This window comes from Leptonychotes weddellii, chromosome 4 (assembly GCF_054177405.1).
Source record: "Leptonychotes weddellii isolate Sample4059 chromosome 4, ASM5417740v2, whole genome shotgun sequence".
Classification (NCBI taxonomy): domain Eukaryota; kingdom Metazoa; phylum Chordata; class Mammalia; order Carnivora; family Phocidae; genus Leptonychotes; species Leptonychotes weddellii.
Genome location: NC_138372.1, coordinates 71,146,334 through 71,167,749, shown reverse-complemented (window position 1 = coordinate 71,167,749; position 21,416 = coordinate 71,146,334). Strand labels below are relative to the sequence as shown.

The 21,416-nt window shown below is 33.9% G+C and overlaps 1 protein-coding gene across 2 annotated transcripts in view; it reads right to left on the bottom strand.

Annotated features, from left to right (window-relative positions):
• Positions 1-460: 460 nt before the first annotated feature.
• The window catches only part of LOC102740636 (BTB/POZ domain-containing protein 8), a 32,461-nt gene continuing 11,505 nt past the window's right edge, over positions 461-21,416 (bottom strand). Inside the window, exons 4-12 of one of the 2 annotated variants that reach the window (XM_081818790.1) lie at positions 16,324-16,506; positions 15,496-15,633; positions 14,486-14,615; positions 11,997-12,058; positions 7,500-8,205; positions 7,158-7,242; positions 6,615-6,754; positions 2,615-4,945; positions 461-1,330 (exon numbers count right to left, since the gene is read on the bottom strand). In XM_081818790.1, the coding sequence (XP_081674916.1) occupies positions 861-1,330; positions 2,615-4,945; positions 6,615-6,754; positions 7,158-7,242; positions 7,500-8,205; positions 11,997-12,058; positions 14,486-14,615; positions 15,496-15,633; positions 16,324-16,506 (4,245 nt within the window). In that variant the 3' untranslated portion in view covers positions 461-860. Of the gene's footprint in view, positions 1,331-2,614; positions 4,946-6,614; positions 6,755-7,157; positions 7,243-7,499; positions 8,206-9,160; positions 11,005-11,996; positions 12,059-14,485; positions 14,616-15,495; positions 15,634-16,323; positions 16,507-21,416 lie in introns of those variants that run through there. The other variant, XM_081818791.1, reaches the window with a different exon arrangement.

The window sequence follows — 21,416 nt, the reverse complement described above, 5'->3', positions numbered from 1 at the left end:
AATAAGGAACTAGAGTATATAGACACATGGAGAAAGTAAGCATACATGCGTGTGTGTGCACATACACACACACAGTTTAACTCAGTAACTCAAATGCCTCATGTACCCATTTTAAAATTAATATTTAGTGCAGGCTTATTGCTGGAACAGTTTCAAAATATCTCTAATATGGAATGGAAAATAGAGAGTGATTAACTATAAAGTCTATATAGGTGAAACAAATGGACAGTTCTCCCACTTCTTTTGAACAAGGGCAGATGTCTGTCTCTGAATATACCCCAAAAAGAGAGTTACAAGGGATTCCATTTCTCTGTTTCAGTATCAATGTGACTGAAATTTGAAGTGCATTTACTTCACAATTTCCTGGACCTGCACTGTTGGGAAAGTGAAGGCTTTTTCTAATATTCAGCTATCAGGCTCAATCTGAGTTTGAATGGTACTCACTGATTAACTACATAAATTGACACAAGCACAATATGTTTTTTATTGTTAAATTACTGTTACCATATGCAGGGCAAAAAGTAAAGGGACTCATCTACTTGTACATTAACATTTTAAATTCTTGAATTATAAACAAGTGAACAAATGATCAGTTAGGAAAGGAAAACTGAAGGGTTTCTTTATAAGTCTACTAATTTCTCTAATAATTAATAAAACATGCTCAAAAATTTTAGAAAAACACCTTTTTCTACATATGATATATTAATAAACAAATTATGTTTACCTCAATAAACTGTAAAGACTCCCTCAATATTAAGGACAGTCTATCTCTGGCTAATCCAATTATTATTTGGATATAATATAAGCATCAAAAAATAAAGTGGTGGCATAGTTCAAAATTTTCCAAAGTGTTAATACTCTTAATGCTGAGTTTCCAGTTCCAGAATTGTCCATTCCCCTTGGGGTGAACAATCTTCAGAGGAAAAACTAGCCATGGTGATGCTTGCTGAGGAATCATCAAGGGGAGAGGTTAGTTCACTCCATCTGTTCAAAGTGTCAACATGTGCTTTACCCTGAGGTTTTGAGCTGTCTCGTGCTAAAAGTAGTGTCTGATTGATTAGATACTGTGCTAAATTTAAGTCTTCAGGAACAGAATTCGTAATATTTAAGTTTGAATCCTGTTCAGAGAGCAGTTGCTTTAAAAGTGTCCAATCTTGTTCTGCAAAGTGCTGATCATCTTCAAAATCCATGTCTGTAACATGTGTTTCTGATTCCATTTTCTGCTCAAATGCTTCTATTACATCCATCTCATATATTGGAGAGAGGGTTTTTGAAGGCCGATGGTCATACATGTAGGTTTGTGCCAGTGTGTCACAATCATCTATGTCTCCTGAAATAATTCATAATACTACACAATGTAAAAATTGCACATGTTGGTACCCCTCAGAGTTTTGTAGAACAATATTAAAACAATATAATAGTTATAGTCCAAAAAAACAGAATGGAAAAAATAACACTTATACAAAATTGACAAGATTATTGAGGCATTTCTTTTTCTATATTTAAAAAAAAAAAAAACAAAACACCACCGAAGGATGTTTAGCAGCAAAATCAACATAGGCAACTAACAATAATTCTCCATACTTTAATTTGAAAACTTGTGATACAGAAAACAACAAAAATTATTTAAACATAAACATAGAATGTGCACATGTATCTAATTCACTACAATATGAAATTAAAGAGAAAAAAAGACATGGTTATTTGATGGTGACTTTAAGTCAGTTCCAAAAGGGGAATAAATACATTTTATCTAAAGCCTTATTTGTATATTGCACATGCAAAAGAGGATGCAAGCAAGGACAAACAAAAAAATACAACTTTAAAGAGCCCCCTATTGTTGTGATTTTGCTGAACAAGGGCTATTGATCAGTGTCTTTCTTAGTTCTGATATACAATAGCTATGCAGTCAGCCACTATTGCATATTTTAAATGTGGGTCATTAGTTTAAATTACTATAATAAGGAAGACAAACACACAAAACAATTAGACAGGAAATCATCTATACATATGAAATAAGCCTGGGCTTTTTTCATATATTATTGTTGCTTCTAAATATAATCTCTTTTAGGAAATTTATCTTTTTACTTGAAAGTTTTAGAATTATAGTGATCCTCAAAGTCTTAATCTCTGTAAAATGCATATAAATTGTAATAATTAATCTAGTTAAAATAGTTCAGTGCTTTTAGTTATATTACTATAGTTATTGCACAGCCCTCTTAGATATATACTAGCATAGTCCATAAAACATATCCAATGTATAATGAAATTTCTAATAGTCAAGAATTCTATGTTAAATTAGACATAAATAACTAAATAATAGCAAACTAAGGTTTTCTCTTTATTCTTTCATGTAAAATCTCTTAATAGATTAGCTCTAATAATAACCAAAATTTTACTAGATCTTAACTCTGCACTAGGATTTTAAGGGAACAATAAAGATTAACTAGCTAGTTTTCATATTATTAAGAAATTTAAGTTTTCATTTGAAATTTGTATCTGTTACTTAAGTAATTATTCTAACTAAAATAAAACATTTGGGGCTACCTACAACTTCTAAAATTCTATAAACTCATTTTCCTATGGATTTAGCATTTCTATTTCTGTACGTTACCTGCAGATAAAGCAATATTAGCTTTTTTGGTAGCTGTAGAATGGTTCTCTTTCACTTGACCTTCCTGAGGCAGAAGTTGACTCCGACAGGAGTCCAGAAATTTTGTGGAGCTGTTCTTTGGTATGTCAGAATTGGGTTCTCTTTGATGAAGCTCCAAATGACATGGTCTTTCTTGAGATTTTATATCATTATCTGAGAGTCTGCTATGTTGCTGGGGAAAGTCATTACCTACATTGCTTCCCCTGTTTACTTGTTTATCTTCTGGAAGAAGCTGTCTGCCTCCTTTGGACAGGACATCTACTGTGAACTTTTTTCCTGTGGCTGAAGCACTCTGTTTATCTTTCCTTGATGAGTCAATGCTGCTGGGACCCAAGAGAGAGCTTTCGTTTTTATATACACTATTGCCTTTATCTTGTTTACATTCTAAAATACTACCTTCACGTCCTTGTGTGTACCTGGAATAGCATGTCTTTCTATGATGTTCATGAGAAATGCCATCAAAAACATCAGAAGGTGAAAGAGAATTCACAGAAGGCTGAAAGGCAGTATGAGCTTCCCCTTCATCAGATCCGAGTTCTTCACATTCATCTACTGAAAGTAAGACTGATCTTTTAAAATTTTTAGTTGCAGAAAACTCGTGATTTTCATTTTCTGTTGCATCTTCAAAAGCCAAATTAATTATTCCCTGAAACTGCTGAGGAGCTGAGTTAGATGTACAGGAATTTTCTCCAACATTTTCAGCTTCAGATCTTTCATCTTCTGTTTCATCTGCTGAGGAAGAAACTTGATCTACTTCTTGAGCAAAATGGACACTGCCTCGTAGAATATTTTCTTTTTCCCTAGGGTGGGCTACTGTAGATCGAGACCAAATTTCTGGCCGTTTCCTGGGAATCTCGTCATCACTTGTCGAATTAACTTGGAAAAGATCATTACTACTTTGCTTTTTCATTTTCACCTCAATTCTTAAGTTACTGTCATATATTTTTAATTCTTCAGGAGTGCTGGTATCACTGCTACTTCTTCCAAGAAAATCATGGCACAACATAGTGCCACATTTAGAAATACCTCTGTCATTTGACCCATCATCATCCTGAGACCCTCCAGCATCATAGTCTTCAGATCTGGGCTTTATGTCATCAGAGGATGTGGTAGCACTGCCAGTGTCAGATTCAGGACTCTCTCTCTGATGCAGACGGCTGGTACTCAAAGTCCAGTGGCTCAGAAATGGAACTTGTGGAGTTTCATGGCTCTCTGGAGTCTCTGTCGTTTCCGTATCTTTAGGAGAATGTTTTCCTGATATTTGTTCCAAAACACACCTGGAGGAAATATCTGAGTCTGCGGTAGCATGTTTGATTTCACTCATAGCAGAGTCATCAGACAAGTGACTAGGAATTTTCTGTTCTTCTACATGAATTTTAGATTTTCTGTCACCTTGGAGAGAACTTAAGGTACCATTCGTCCTTTCAGGAACACATGGTAAAACATCTTTGACACATTTAATGCTTAATCTTTTGTTTATATCTTGTTTCCCTCCTTGCTTCTCCCTGTCTGATACTGAATGGATTTGCTCTGCATTTGCTGAGTCTAAATCACAAACAGGATTAGAGTTCAAGGAGTTTTCACTGGGATTTGAAATCACGGATTCTAGGACAGTGGTGTTATAAAATTTTGGATCTGCATTACCACTCCCATCAGAAAAGCAATGTATTTTAGCTGTGTTGTGATGATCTGATTCTTTGCTGGAAAATTCTGTTTCACTTTTATGTGAACAAATCTGTTTTGACTCCAGTTCATGCTTTATTGATTTATCCAGATTTGAAATAGTTCGGCATTCTAATACTAATTTCTCTTTCTCTTGATTGCTTAATGGCTTTTGTGGGTCAGGTTTGCATGATGACTGGAATGCTTCTCTACTGCTGATTTCTGATGTGAGATTAATTAGAGGTTCATGAGGCTTCTGTTCAGAAATATCATCCTTGTTATTATTATCACGCACATCATGAAATATATTTTCTTGGACAACACATGTTTCACTTTTTAAAGGTCTTTGAGAAGAAGGCTGAGTTTTCAATATAACCTGTCCAGGAAGCGTTTTCTGTTTTGAATCTTTATTACTCAAAGTTTCACTTTTCTTAGACTGATTTAAGTTTTTAGACATTGCCGCTATTTTTGCATTAACCTTAGGCAAAGGTGTGTGTCCTTGCTTGACAATTTTTTTCTTAGGTGTTTGTTTATCTGTAGTTGTATTGTGGTCCAATTTTGTCACATTTTCATCAGACTGCCTTGAAGAGACTGAAGATTTTACTGAATTTGGTGACTCTCCTTGAGATCCTAATAAAAGAAAATTAAAAAATATAATGCACTTTCTAATTTGTGAATGAAATGCAATATCTGTTTTTAAATTACATTAGAAGAAATAAAACAAACAATGAAATGACATATCTATGAAATGGACAAAAGATTAGGTGTTAGTAACATGATAAAATAAAAATTTTTTTATTACAAATATAGGGGGACTATTCCAGCATCTTAGCAAAATTACTTAAATAGGATCTTTCTTCCTCAAGAGTCTTGATCCTTATGCCAGAATTGGATTTGCATAAATAAATGAGGGTGCAAAAATCTGATTTTCTTATATCAAAAGGGCAGGAAGGGTCTTCCCTTTGACGTTTTTTGGGGGAAAAAAGATTGTTCCACACAGCTGAAAGAAGAATCAAGCTAAATATAAAATAGAAATGTTGAAGTTACTGGTTTTTTTTTTTTTTTCTGTCAAACATGAACAAAACTAATTTACTTCTCATAACAAGATCATTATTATTGTAGATCATTTGGGTTAACTACTTAGATGTGCAGTGGAAACTAAAACTGGTAATTGGAGGGCAAGGATTAAGTTTGAGAATCTATTTGTTTACACTGGTTGAGTCCTAGAGATGATAATTAAAACTATCAAACAGAATTGCCAAATCTTTTTAAATGTTTAATTTTTAGTTATTACTAGAACATGAATAATTTTTCTCTGGCTTATTTTAAAATTTACTTTCAGTATTAATTCATTATCAAACTCAAAATTGTTTTTAGGTTTTTACATACTGCTCTTAACCTACATGAATGCTTAATGCATAAAGCAAATTAATTTTAAAATCAGTTATTAAGTCAGCTAAGTATGCAACCTGATCAGTATGCTGTTCTTTCTTAGAACATGGCAAAACAACAGGCACAGCACAGAGGGAAAATTCTTCTTCCTATATATCACAGTTCTCATGACTGTGCCATTACTTTTTTTTTTTATGTTATGTTGATCACCATACATTACATCATTAGCTTTTGATGTAGTGTTCCATGATTCACTGTTTGCGTATAACACCCAGTGCTCCATTCAGTACGTGCCCTCCTTAATACCCATCACCAGGCTAACCCATCCCCCTACCCCCTCCCCTCTAGAACCCTCAGTTTGTTTCTTACTTTTTTAAAGGGCTCTAATATTAGTGCTGGTTTTGCACATGGAATTCCTATAGTTATCAATGAAACTGAAGAAACCTGGGCACAATATATAGAAGGACCAAAAATACAGATAAATTAGTGACTCCCTTAATTACTTCTCATAAAAGACAATAAAAACCAAACCCACACCCTGAAATACCAAAATACTTATCTAGGGGTGCCTGGGTTTCACTCTTGGTTTTGGCTTAGGCTCAGGTCATGATCTCAGGGTCCTGAGATCCATCCGCCCGCCTCCTCCCCAGCTCTGCCCTCCAGAGCCTACTTGGGACTCTTCCTCTGACCCTCCCCCTGCGTGCAGGCCCACGCTCTCTCAAATAAATAAATCTTTAAAAAAAAAAATACTTATCTAAAAGTAAACGTGTAAAACCTCTATAGGATTACACAAATGTAAAATGAGTGAAACCATGTTATATTCTTATTTGTTGCTAAAGTTCCAAATCAGAGTTTTGCTTATTCAATTTAAACACAGAAGTAATACCCAGGATTACATCAGCTTTACCTTGAGTTTTAGCAAGATTAGACGAGGCATTTTTTGTCCTCTGCTGAGCTGTAGCACACCCACTGCCATTTCCTTTTTTCTTTAAAACTGCCTGTGGTACTGGATCACTATATCCTTTGCTAGTGACCTTCTTTAGCACACTAAGAAAAAGGATTTGCATTCAGTACTGCACTCAGATAGCAACACATGAACTTCTAAAAAACTCATATGTGAAATATATTTTTTCTCAAAGAAATTAAAAAGTATCTTTTTTTCAAAAAATAGAAAAACCTTATGTTCACAGGACTTTACGTTTATAAACCTGCAGGTCAAGTATGACAAAGCAATACATAATCAAGTGCCACAAGTGTAATCTATCATTTTGTATCAATAATCATTTTTCATATACTCTTTTCTTTTAATAAAGTTTTAAAATATTGTGTAAATAAATATATTCTCTAACAAAGAAGAAGAGATATTTTTTAAATATTTAGCTAGAAGTTAGCATATAATTAACTTTCAGAGAAAGCTAATATATAGGTAAAATAACTAATGAAGATTTACCTGCTACTTATATTAGTTTCTTCTTGAATGCCTTTTTTATTTGAAGTTCCATTGGTAACTTTTGAAACAGGTCGAGATTTTACTGCTGTAAATTAAGAAAAAGTCAGTCATGAAACAGAACACTGAATATGTAAAAGTCATGCATAAATTCACTGGCCAGACACTATATCCAAAAATAAACGTTAATGTGGGAAGAAGTATGTTTTCTCTCAGTTTGCATGAACACATGTAAATAAATGCCTTCTGGCATCTGAAACTAAATAAACATCCAAACACAGAATCATTTTTTTCTGGGAACTTTAACTGTCAGGAGCTATTCAAAGTGAGGGTACTAAAACCCACCTACAGTAGAAGTTTTGGTACTTTCCACACTGTTTTTCACTGTCTGTCCTGAAGATTCACAAAAGGACAGTTTATCACCAGAAGGCTTCTCTTCTCCTACGGATCCATTTTCTTTTGGTTCATTCAGGCATTCAGTGGAAATCAGTAATTCCATACTTGAATTGGTCGATCTGCTGGAAGGCCCTGTGATGCTGAGGCATGGAGAATCTTTTCCTGTCACTCTCTTCAAAGGCTTTGCTTTGGCTTGCACATTTAAGTTCCCAGTGAGTACCTTGGGTCTGGCACCTGTAATGTGCCCTTCCTGATTTCTCACTCCTTTCTCATTTAATGAATTTTTCTGTCCATTTGCTGCTGCTGCTGATCTTTCCACAGCTTGTCTAGGCGACGTGTTTGTTGACTTAGCATTATCACTGTTTTCTGTTTGGGACTTTATTATAGCTTTGGGCTTTCCAGAAACATTCTTCCCCCCAGTTTTAAGTTCTTTTGTAGCCTTAGATGCTGTTTTTGTACCACCCTTTTCCTTTAAATCATCATGTTTCAAAGTTTTATTTACAGTGTTTCTATTAGTACTTGAATGTCCAGATGCTCCTAATCCATCAGATTTCATCTTTTGCTTAGTAGAGGGATAATTCCAACAATCCTTCTTGATATTTCCTCTCCAAGATTTGTTTTTTATGACACCAGAGTCAGAAACTTGTCTCCTTTGCTACAAAGAAGAAAAAAATTCTTTAGAACTTGACTGAAGTCTTTGACTTACAGTACTTTGTTTCAATAAGCCAGCTTTTCAAAGAGGAAAAAGTAAAGATCACATTATGATATAGGGCCACTCAAAATTTGAATTATCTTTGACCATTTGAATGTATCTTTAGTCACATTCCCTTAATTGAATCTGAAATATAGCATAAAAAATTAAAAGGCAATTCTTTTTTAAAAAGGCATACTATTTAGCTTTGTGAAGTTATGGTAGAGATTAACACCTAAAGGTGTCAGGATGCCATGGGTCAATGATAACAATGCCCAATATTTTTTGAGGGCCCACTCCCAGGTTCTGTGCTAAAACACTTTTCATACGTTATCTCACTTAATACTCACTACACTCCTATGAGAGAGCTCCTGTTGCTATCTCTATTTCGTAAACAAGAAACGGGATTAAAGCCGGTATGTAATTTACCAAGGTCACATGCTTGTAAGGATGGAAGTAGGACCTGAGCTCATGATTTACTGCTTTAAGCAGGCAGTATAATGCCGGCTTATATATGGTATAATTTGAGGGACATTATAAAGATTTTCATTAAAAACTGTCTCTTCAATCCTATCCAAATGCCAGAAATTTTATCACTAAAGGTTTAATCCTTGGAGCTGGGGGCTGCAAGCCCCTGGGAAATGAGACAGTACATCTGAAAAGTTTGGCTTTTGGAAAAAAACAAAATAGTGATACAGCTCTGGCTATATGGAGAAAGTGGAGGAAAAGGGGTCCTAAAAATAGGTGAAGTAGGTAAAAAGAGGAAAAGAGGACACTTAAGACACTGAAGACAATGTGCCTATATCATTTTGGTTAGACCCAACCTTGCTATGGAAGGAGATAACAACCTTTTAAAAAGTGGTAGGAAGTGCAGAATAAAGCTTTAAGGTTACATTGCCACTCTTTATGAAATACGTACCCCCCTTTGAAAAGCTGTATGAAACTGCAGAGGTCTGAGGAAAAGCCTGTGCTGTCTTCATCTTTTTATCCCTTAGAACTGTGCCTATAACATACTGGGTACTCAAAAAATGTGATGCATGTTGTCAAACCTGAGCATATATTGATATACAGTTCAAGGGCTAATATTTCTGAATATAGAAAACTTCCATTTACATTAAAAATTTGTCTAAGATAAAGATAACATATATGGGGGGTGTGAACACACACACACACTCACACACACACACACACAGTAATAAATAACCTGGCTAAGTTTAAGGAAAAGCTAGGTGTAGTGCTAATAAAGGTAATCATTAGGTTCTTGTCTCTTATCTTTAATTGACTTAGGATATTTAAGAAGTCATTAACATCTCTGGGCCTCATATTCTATATTTCTAGAGGGTGGAGACTGGTCCTACTCAGTGCAGTGTTCCAGGATTCTATGTAATATTTATAAGGTTCAAATAGGTTTGGTCCTCATTTTTTGTTTTCTTGATCAAATCTTAGCTCAAAAAATAACCTTTCTCTATTTTTAATACCTAAAATCAGGTAGGCTTCTGATTTTAGACTTCTTCTCACCCTTAAAATTGATCTACTTAATTTACTGTATCCTTGAATCTGTCTATTTTAAATTTAGCATCATGCTATGGGTGAGATCTATGCAGTATATAGGGTAACCATACTCCTTTAGAAACTTTATATTAACATAGTATAGCATGATGAGGATCAATGTATACACATATCTAGGCATTCTCTAACTTGTATCTGCGAAGTTTATGTATATTTCTTACATACAAATGGCCAGGTGGGAAGATGCATGCTACTGACAAATATGAGACCACATGCTATTGAGAAAAATGAGAAAAAGAGGGCAACTCTCAAGAGAATTCCCCTTAGACACCCTTTTGGTTCCAGTACTATTCCTTTTTTTGTTTGTTTGTTTAACTTTTTATTGTAGTAAAATTTACACATAATCAAAAGAAGATAGAATAGTATAATGAACCCCCATGTACCTATTATCCAGCTTTAACAGTGATCAGCTCCTGGCCAGTTTTGTTTCATATATAACTACCATTTTATTTTGAAACAAGTCCCAGACATCATTACCTTAAGTATTCTGGTACCAGCACTCTTCTTAAATCTGTCTTACCTCATTAACCTTCTCCCACTTTCAGATCTCATCTCTTCTTGTAAAACACATTTATTCATTCCGTTCTTACTGAGCACTTACTACATACCAAATAATTGCACATTAATTATTTCACTTAATTTTCACAATAATTCTGCTAGGTTTTATTAGTCCATTGTACAGACAAGCAAGCTCACCTATGGCCGAGATAACAAATGTGAAGTCAAGGCCACACTGTCCTGGCAACTGTGCCAGGTGGCAGCGTTGCATCCCTTGCGCTTGGCTGGGGAGCCTTCTTCCTCCACCCAGCCTTCCCTCCCACACTCCCACACACACTTTCCCGCCCCTATGTAGGGGTAGGCAAAAACACCTTAGGCAGATAAAAAATGACGCTGAGAGGCCCCAGGAAACCTGTACCCTGCACTCAGCCTTTTGACCTCATGGAGGCCACACATTTTCCATTTCACTCCCTCACAAAACCAATAAAATTCTAGGTAAGGATTTAAAAAAAAAAAAAAAAGTGAAGTCAAGGTTTTAATTCTTATTATACGATGTCCAGCACCCATTTCAGTATACTGCCCTTCTGAGGGAAACATATTACCCGGTTTTCTTCCCACTGTGGTTAACAGCATAAACCTTCAGGCAACCTGAATGCCAGGAAGGTAAGGAAGAGCAATGAGAGTCTGTTCTCTTTCACTGTAAGGCAAGGAAAGAAGAAAAGCCTGGTTGATAACAGTGAGTAGAACAGCAGAAAGAAAGGCAGATCGGGTAATTCTTGGGGGCCCTAAAAAAACACTGGGGATAACATGGAACATAGAGAAAAATATCTTAAGTTACCACTTCTTAGAGTATGTTCTGTGGAACTGTACAGTATAACTAAGAATGGTCAAGGGGGAGTCTAGCAGCGTTCCATGCTTAGGGGAAGAAAAATGTTTCACATTATAATAAATACACCAACTCATTTGTGTGTGGGAAGGGATAAAAAAAAAAAAAGACAAAATTTACCATCTTAACCATTTTTAAGTGGGAAGTCCAGTAATGTTAACTATATAGACCTTGGGTAACAAATCTCTAGAACTTTCTCATCTTGTAAAACTGAAATTCTATACCCACTGATAAATTGCCCTTTTCCTATACCTCCAGCCCCTGGCAACTGCTATTCTCCTTCTTGTTTTTCTGAGAGTTTGACTACTTTAGATACCTCATATAAATACAGCAAGTAACTTTTAAAGTAAAACACAACTAACTATACTCTTGGTACTGATTGCCTTTTTCACACCAAAAATGTACTGTGTGAATTAAAATCTTAGTATAGAGAAAACTGGGCCAACTAAAATCTTCTTTAAGAAGTAGGTTAATTAGAAAATTAGACATTGAATTAGGTCTAGAATTTTAGACAACTTCTCATCTGTTGGAATAGCTCCAGTATGTTAGTTGCCAAAAAGGTTTTCAAGGAAATAAAAAAGGTAGAATATCTCACTTCCTATGCCAGCTGGATATTAAAAATCCACATAATTTAAAAATTTATAGAATATTTGCTTGATTAAAGACTCAAAATTATTTTCATTAAGAAACAGCTTTACTTAATGAAAGAATACATTTAAACAATCACTGAAATATAAAATAATGACATTTAAATTATTTAGCTTCTTTTTTCATTTGGACCTGTAAAATTTTAAAAGTTTACCTGAGAACTGCTGAATACAGGCTTTTTGCCAAGTCTTCGATCATCACCTTTGTCAAATGCAGCTGTAGAAAGAAACAATTTATTTTTATAGGAAACACTAACATTTCCATAAAAGTAGAGGGAAAACCGTATGAAAAAGGTCATGTTTTAATGGAAGTAACTTAAAAAAGGCTAAAAGCAATCTAGTACACACAAATAATTCCATATTATATTTTAGAACTTCTTTTTTAAAGAACCCCATTTTCAATCTTATTTTCTGGTCTCTATGGATTTTATATTATTAAAATTAATAATAAATGTAAAATCTCATGAGAGGATTCATACATTTACAAAAAACAAGAATTTTCTCAAGCTGTAAAGTTTTAGAGATAACTGGTTTCATTTAGTTTTCCAAATTTTAAAAAATTATGGATTGTGGCAAATGTAATATTTTATAAACCATTAAATATGAGAAAGTGTCTATCCTAAAAAATGTAAAAATACTCTGTTGAAATTAACTACAAATATTTCCTGGTTTTGCAGAGATATCATGAGGAAGAAGGAAAGAGAAGAGAAAAAAATAAGGTCCTGTTGAAAATAAAACAAGAAACAATCTTCAAACCTATATCATTCTTTTTAGAATTAATAAAAATTCACTTTCTAGATTAGGTTTAAATGGGAATTATTGGGGAACTCATGTTTTTATATTCTTCAAATAGGAATTTGAATGACGTCAGGAAAATATATAGAGATAATGGGATGAGAGCTATAAATATAGTTCAGCTAATGTATTTATTTCTTTTGAAGGTTATATTTCAAACTATTTAAAACATAGTTTGAAGAAATATCATCTCCAAAATCATTTGTTATTTATTAAAACAGCTGGTGAAAAATATATTAAATTATATGTAACATTCCCATTGCATCTTCTACTATTTGTGTTCTATAGGATCTGTGCTATAACACAAAGCAGGATCCTAGAAATGGTATTATAAGGACTGATTTATAGTAAGCAAATGACTTTGCACTATCCTATACAAAAAAAAAATTAATATAAGATTTCTTCCAAAGGTCAGTAACTCAATTAGAATATAAGAAATGCTATAACAAAGACAATCTAGAATCATTCCTTTATCTGGGGTTTCCCAATGCAGTAACTATCTGTAAGTCAGGACTCATTATAATTCAACATACTGAAGATTAAAAAAAATATTATTACACTGATAGGATAGATTGAAAAGTTCTTTTTGACAATTAGTACAATTACCAATAACATTTTATTTTACATATGTATACATATATATTTGTATGTATTTTTAATTAGCACTTTATAGAATTAAGATAAAGAACATTGTTTAAGGCACAACTTAACTATGAAATCCTCTAAAATGAAGAAAAACAAAGTTTACTACCAATCAGAAGAGAGCTGAATGATACCTCATGCAATGCCGATCTTATTTCTTCACACTGAATAGATTTTTGTAGTAAAAACTGTCATCTAAAAATCAGTATAGAAATAGTCATAAGGAAAAAAAATCTCAAATTCCTGAAGACCTTGCGATTTTCATTGTTTCATGATTTTGTTCTTTCATTATTTTGTTGGAATTTCTGTGAAAAGTGCTCTTCAGTTCATATCTAGCTACACTATCATGTTATGCTATAATGCAAGACAGAGCAAATCATATTCTGACTATCCCATTAAAGAATTTAACATATCTATGTACTATCAAGAATATATCACATATGGGCTTTCATGTTTTATAGTACAAAAATGTTCGCTTCCTAAAATATAGTCTCTTAAAATGTTTTTAAAAGTATACTTGCTGAATCTGCAAATATTTTTTCTAAGGCACCTGCTTTAACCCAAAAATAGTCATGAAGCCATTTTTAGTTCCACACCCTCAAAATTTTTATCTTAATATTTTTGAAACAAACATACATTCTGAGCATTATACATCTTTTGTTTAATGCTAACGTTTCAAATGGTACCTATTAAATGTCAGAGACTACTGTGAGGCTCCTGAGGGACACTCCGCAATAGCACACACCGTATCACTGAACCAATCAATTGTGAAATAAAGCCATCTAGTTTAGACAAAACCACAAGAAATGATATATTATGCAAAAGATGGAAAAGCTTTACGGCAAAATATATTTAAAAAGGAAGAGAAAGTATGTTTGGTAATATGTGCTACATGGATTATATTTTCCTATACTTCTAATCTCTTTATAAGAACGCTTTTAAGCAAATTTAGCTGGAACATTGCTGCTAATATAGAGTAGGATTAAAAACTGATAAATACATATATAAAGGAAATGAATCATTTTCCAAGAACAGCAAAGCATGATTTATTAAAACTGCCTAAACATACTATCACTAGTTTCAATTAGCAAGCTATTATTGAACAGAAGCAAACAATATTAATCCTACCACTTATTAGCATCCCCTCAAAATATCTCTTGTCACAGAGATCGTAAAATAAGAATAAAAAATCTCAAGGCTAACATACCTGCTTGGATTTTCTGTTGATCATCTGTGCTCATCAGCTTCCAGCTTTCTGTGTGACGAACAGCATAGAAAGACTGAACCAGGAAGATCCACAGCTTATCACGCAGAGCCTGGATCTTGCACGTAAAACCCTGTGTTCAAGCAACAAATCAGCAGCTGGTGAGAGCCACATTGTCATAGCAACCAGTCATTATTCCTTTCCGAATCTACTTACTCCTAAGCTAGATCAATGATGTCATCACTTAGATTTTTTAAATCGTCGGGTACATGTTATTTATGAAGGCTTACTCTTCAAAAACAGAATTTTATAGTGAACATGAAGCTAAACCTTATCCTTTTAACCAAACATTATTTTAAATCACCAGTGGCCTTTACATGAATACCTTCTACAGCCTTTTCAAATCAACTATGACATTACAAGGTCAAATACTCTATGTAACAGTAATAAATATGATGAAATTTTTTATCTTTCTTGTTGAACAAATACAAAATGCCAATAATTTGCAATAAGCTTACTAACATTAAGTGCATTTAAAAATAATATCTTAATTTTGCTTTTTCCTAGTCAATCCAATTTTAAATATGATTTTTTTTCTGAAGACAAAAAGGAGTTAAGAATATATTATAAAAATAAAAATAGATTATTAAAAATTCTAAAAAATTTAAAATGTTCTGTAAGTTTTATATGTAGGACATTTAATACAGTGACGGGGAGAAATACTAGAGTTACACTGTACCAATTAATATTGTTAAGTTCCAAACTATGTTTAGAATTAGTGAGTCAAATTGCCAAATTCTGAACTTTTGCAGTATGTCTGTTTAGTGGTAAATGAAATTAAAAAATTTTTATTTTATGAAAAATTCCAAACAAACACAAGGGTAGGGACTATAACCAACCCCCCATCACCTAGTTTCAATGAACCATGCAACATTTAAAATGTGCTTATATTTTAAAATCTTAAAACAATTCAAATATTATATCATTTAAATAAATTTCATCACTTTCAATACCATTTCCTTTGTACTGTCAGAGTTCAGTAATGTGTCCAGAGCCATAAGAAGAGAGCAACTATTCTCAGTGGTAATGTTTTCTTCAATTGCTTTTAAAATTTTGTCCAATAGATCAGCTGTGCTGCTCATTGCTTGTGACTACAAAACAGAGACATTTATATTTAATAGGAATGCATGTAAAATGTGTAAGAAATGTGAAAGTCTGGCTTAACAACAGACCATTTATCATAACTGGCCATATGAAGTCAACCAGAAATCTTATCCTCTGTTAATAATATAATAATTATTATAATTACATAGTTACAGTAATAACCATTATTATAAAAATCCCTTTCCTTTAAAAAAATATCTGCACACAACACACACACACACACACACACACACTGTTCCTACGAGGCAAAATAGTCCTAAAAATGGAACTAGAAATAAATAATCAAAGTTCTTTATTCAATAACTAAATTTACAACAAGTGGATCCCCAATAAGACCGAGAATTTTGCATGGACCATAACTGTATTACTGACAGAACAGTATCTTTATGACTGGTTTCTAAAATATGGCTTATGCTGATTGAGAGCTACTGTTGGCCAGAGTTACATTATGCCTTGCCAGTGCATTCATACCTGCCCCCTCCTGCCTTCATTATCTTGTGAGCCAAAAATCCTGTCCATCACTGCTCTAAATCCTATGCAAGCGTGCCATCTGCTATGGAATTTATTTAAGTCACACTAATTTAATCAAAGGCAACCTGCGTTTGAAAACTCTTACATAATGGTAACCAGAATACAAAGATGGGGCTAAATATAGGATATAATTTTAGACATAGTACCTGTAAGAGAAGAGCAAAATTTTCACTTTGAATGATCTTGGAGAAGTTTTCTATAATAAATGCAATACATTCTTCTTGCAGCTGAGATGCCATAGTCAGTGCTACTTCTGTCCACTTCACTCTGGGTAAGCTGATGATTAGCCTGTCACTTTCCATCAGAAGAAAAGCAGCATTCTTATCATTCTTATAATTTCAAAAAAAATTGGAAAAAAAAGTTAATTACTATTCATATATAACTTTCTAAGTAAATAAAATACTTTTGTTTTCTTATGATGTTTCCTGCAAAAAAACCCCCCAAATTCCAGGTAGCTAATGTCTTTGTCCTTACTTATAATATTTATTTGTTCATTCAGAATTATCCAAAAGGGCAAAATTTGAGCTGGGAACAAACCACCTCTAAAAAACCTGAGAACAGAGGTATAATATAACTACAAAGAAAAACTTGACCTCTCTGAGATTTTCACTACTGAATTAGTTTTTGTGCTTATAGATATCATTCATAACTATATGGCTACACTGACATAACCTTAATTCTTTTCTGACTATAAAATACATGTACTTTATTACAAATTTAGAAAGGTTAAAAATTACTTATATTCTCCAATGATTTTCTTCCTCCTCTCTAATTAGGTAAGACTCTTTATAGATGATTCATTTTTATACCACAGGAAAAAAATATTCATGAATACTGATCTCTATGGAAGGCAGAATGACAATTTACAAATACCATGTGCTGCAAGGGAAAGGAAAAAATGGCAACGTATATATTACTTTATCTTATTCATATTTGATTTCTAGTTCTTGAAACAATGCTTAGTAAATAACTGTTTAATGAGTAAATAGTTATCCAATAGATAGTAGCAGATTGAAAAACATGGCCACAAATTCTTTGTAGCTCCATCCATTGAGAGTTGGAATTTATTTACTCATCCCTTGAATCTAAATTGGCCTTTTCACTTGCTTACAGAAATAGTGGTACTGTGCAAGTTCCAGAGCCAAGGTCTCAAGAAGCCCTGCAGCTTCTGTCTTTATGCTTTTGCAATTCTGGGACCACAAAGCCATGAAGGAGCTGGGTAAGAAAGAGCACATAGAGTGGGAACCCAAGCTCCAACTTAGCCACCAGCTGAAAGCAGCTGCAGGACAGAACTCAAGAAGAATCAGTAGAAGAATAATCCGGTCAACCCGTAAAATTATGAGAAATAATAAACTGTAGTTTTAAGTCAGTTAGTTTTGGGATAGTCTGTTAAAGAGCAATAGATAACTGATAAATCTGGAAGTGACAGACTGAAATCCTTAACATAGGCTGCATGATGTAAACTTTGCACACCCTTTGTATGTTTCAGATCTCAACTCAAACTCTATCTTCCCTGATCTCTAGCCCTACATCAGATCCCTTTTATACGTGTCATCAGAGAACCTGTCCCTTTTCTTTAGAGTACTTGATTCATTTGTAATTATTCGATCATGAACACAACTACTTGATTAATATTTGTCTCTCTCACTAGGCTTTATGTTTACTGAGCGTGAAACCATGTCTGTTTTGGCTCACCACTATATCCCCAGGGCCTAGTACAGAATTGAGTCATAGTAGACCCTCAAATATTTGTTCATTTCTTAGCATCATCAGAGGGTGAGAGTCTATATGTGAATTCCTAAGCTGAATTAAGTTTAATCCTTGAACAACAAAACTTTTAACATTTTACCCACTTACCAAGAATTCTTTTAAAATGTATTATATAGTTCCCTTACTTTATTAGAGTAAAAATATCATACATTGCTATAATTCCTTTTATGTTTTATTTTTTTTTGGTACCAAAACCCTTTCCTCCTCTGGTGACATCCTGAGTAACTGTGCTTTTAGGCAATAAGCTCAATTTGCTCTACTATAGGGACTGTTCTGGTGGTGAAGCCAAATGTAGGTTATTCAAATAAACTTGGCAGGTATCTACAAAGTGCTGACTACACACATAATGTTATGTGCTATGACAATTTTAAAAAAAATACAGATATAAAGTATAGTAGTAATTTATGTTGGAATCTGTTGGAAAACTAAATTTGGACATAAATGATAACATAGGTGGTATGTGATCTTATTCCAATACTGATCTGAAGACATAACATTAAATGTTAGAGTTCAAAGAAGGTTGAGGTTCAAAGGAGGAAGAAAATGTAATACATTTCTAGACCAAACACATAAAATTTTAATCCAACAGTTAACATAACATATGCTCCAAACTTCAACAATATATAAAGGGTAGTACTAAGCCACCCATTTTCCCTCCTCCCAATCAATATTATTTATTTTCTATATCTTTCCAGAGTTATTTCATACATACACACACAAGAAATATATGTAACATTGCCTTTATTTTACTCAAATGGAGGAATTAATATGAATGATACTCTATACTCGACCTTTATACTTAGAGTACAACTTAAATATTTTTCTTATCTGAATATAAAGAGCCTTGTTATTGTTTTAACAGCTACATAATAGCCCACAATATGGATAAATCATTCAACCAACCCTCCGCTTATATTTGCATTGTTTCTGATTTTTTGCTGTTACAATGTTGTAATGAAAGATCATGTAAATAAAATTATTTCATACATATGGGAACATTTCTATAGAATAAATTCCTAGAAACAGAATTGCTGGGTCATTACTACCTGTCTTAGCTTGGGTTCTGCCTAAACCCCAAGCCTGAGAAACAGGCTTGTATGAAGATTATTTATTTTGGGAAGTGATCCCAAGAGAATCTGAGGGCATTAGGGAAGTGAAACAGGGAAGGAGGGAAAGCCAATGGAAGGGTATGTTTTCTTTCTTTTTTTTTTAAGGTTTATTCCATGAAACTTTTATTTCAGACTGATAGACACACACACAATGTGTATGTGTGTATCAGATCACAATGTAAAATATATTTCTTACTGTGGGTTAAGGTTTTATTTATTTATATTTTTTCATATTTGGTCATTTTATTTTTTACAGATATATAATTTTACCAATACCTAAGTATCACATTTTCTTTTTTTTTTAATTATGTTCAGTTAGCCACTGTATAATACATCATTAGTTTTTTTTTGTTTGTTTCAAGTTTTTATTTAAATTCTAGTTAATTAACATATAGTGTAATATTACTTTCAGGAGTAGAATTAGTTTTTGATGTAGTGTTCAATGATTCATTAGTTACCTATAACACCCAGTGCTCATCTAGCTCCTTACTACTATGAGCCACACAATCTGCATCACCCAGAGCTTGTTAGAAACATAGAATCTCAGGCTCCACCTCTGACTTACTGAATTAGAATCTACATGTAACCAAGATCTTGAAGTGTTTTGTGTATATATTAAAGTTTGACAAGCACTGATATAGCATTCACTATTAGAGGCAACTGGGGCTCAATCTTGCCGGGGACCCTTTGAAAAGCCACAGAGAATGCACTTTGATTTATTCTGCCCTAGGGACAAAACAGGGAAACATTTAACCACTGGCTCCCATCTCCCATTAATCAAGGCTTATCCCCTGGGATGTTAACTTCCTTCTACTCCCAGGTTTGCCTAGGTGTCAGAATTACTGAGTTGTAGGGACCTTGTGTAGAGTGATAGTGAAGACTTAGGACAGAAAATGAGAAATATGTTTGATGTGGCTGAGGGAAATTGCTGTTGGATTGCACACATATGCAGCTGGATCCTGCAGCAATGGCTGGAGTTCACACATTGGCCAAGAGGATATGAGGTGGGGCACCAGAAGTATCCTAAACATTGCCAATATATATTCAATGGAGGACTGTTTTCCAAACTGTAGATTTCTCTCCTAGCAACCTGGAGAAATATTTTTAGTGGCTTACGATCAGCATCAGAAAACAAAACAGAGAGAAAAGAGAAAAATAGGAAATATCAGTACATCATGTAATAATGGTAAGTACTCTTGTGAAAGTTGTTTTGGTTTTATATGTGTGAGTGTACTGGGTTACAGTGTAAAAAGAAATTCTTACTCTCAGTCACAGTCAAAAAAGGTTGAAAACAAAGCAAAAGTTGTGCTAATTCTTTTCATTCTAAAAGATAAAAAAAAATTTTTTTAAAGATTTTATTTATGTATTTTGACAGAGAGAGAGAGAGACAGCGAGAGAGAGAGCACAAGCAGGGAGAGTGGGAGAGGAAGAAGCAGGCTTCCCGCTGAGCAGGGAGCCCAACGTGGGGCTCTATCCCAGGACCCTGGGACCATGACCTGAGCCGAAGGCAGACGCTTAATGACTGAGCCACCCAAGCGCCCCAAGATAAAAATGGTTTGATACTGTAATTTCCATGTCCATTTCTCTTAAATGAAGTTGATTTATTCAAATTAAGAGGTGTTTGTATCTTCTTTGTGATCTAATTTTGTCCTATTTTTAAAAATCAACTTGTAGAAATCCTATCTATATTAGGAAAATTAGAATCAAAAGTATGATATGAACTGTCATTTGTCTTTACTTATGGTCATTTTTACTACACAGAAATTTTGCATTTTTATGTAATTAGAATTTTTTAAGGCTTCTGAATTTTATATATTCACTCCCCTGCCAAGGTTATAATTCTCCTAGGATTTATTGTAGTATTTTAATGGCTTTTTTTTTTTCACATTAAAACCTTTGATCTAGGGGCGCCTGGGTGCCCCAGTCGTTAAGTGTCTGCCTTCGGCTCAGGTCATGATCCCGGCGTCCTGGGATCAAGCCCTGCATCGGGCTCCCTGCTCAGTGGGAAGCCTGCTTCTCCCTCTCCCACTCCCCCTGCTTGTATTCCCTCTCTCATTGTGTCTCTCTCCTGTCAAATAAATAAATAAAATCCTTAAGAAAAAAACACAAAAAAACAAAACCTTTGATCTATTTGGAATATATCCCTGGCATACCAGGATGTGAGTTACAGATTCAACTTAAAATTTTTCCAGCCTAGCTTCCTGGTTGTCTTAATACCATCTATTGAACAAACACTATGACTCATATTATTTCCTAATCCTTACAATATTGTGTTAATCAAATAGGTCTTAAGCTATCCTTTGGCCTTAGGACTAATAGCATAATATATACCATTTTGTTTTACGCTAGAGACCATGCCC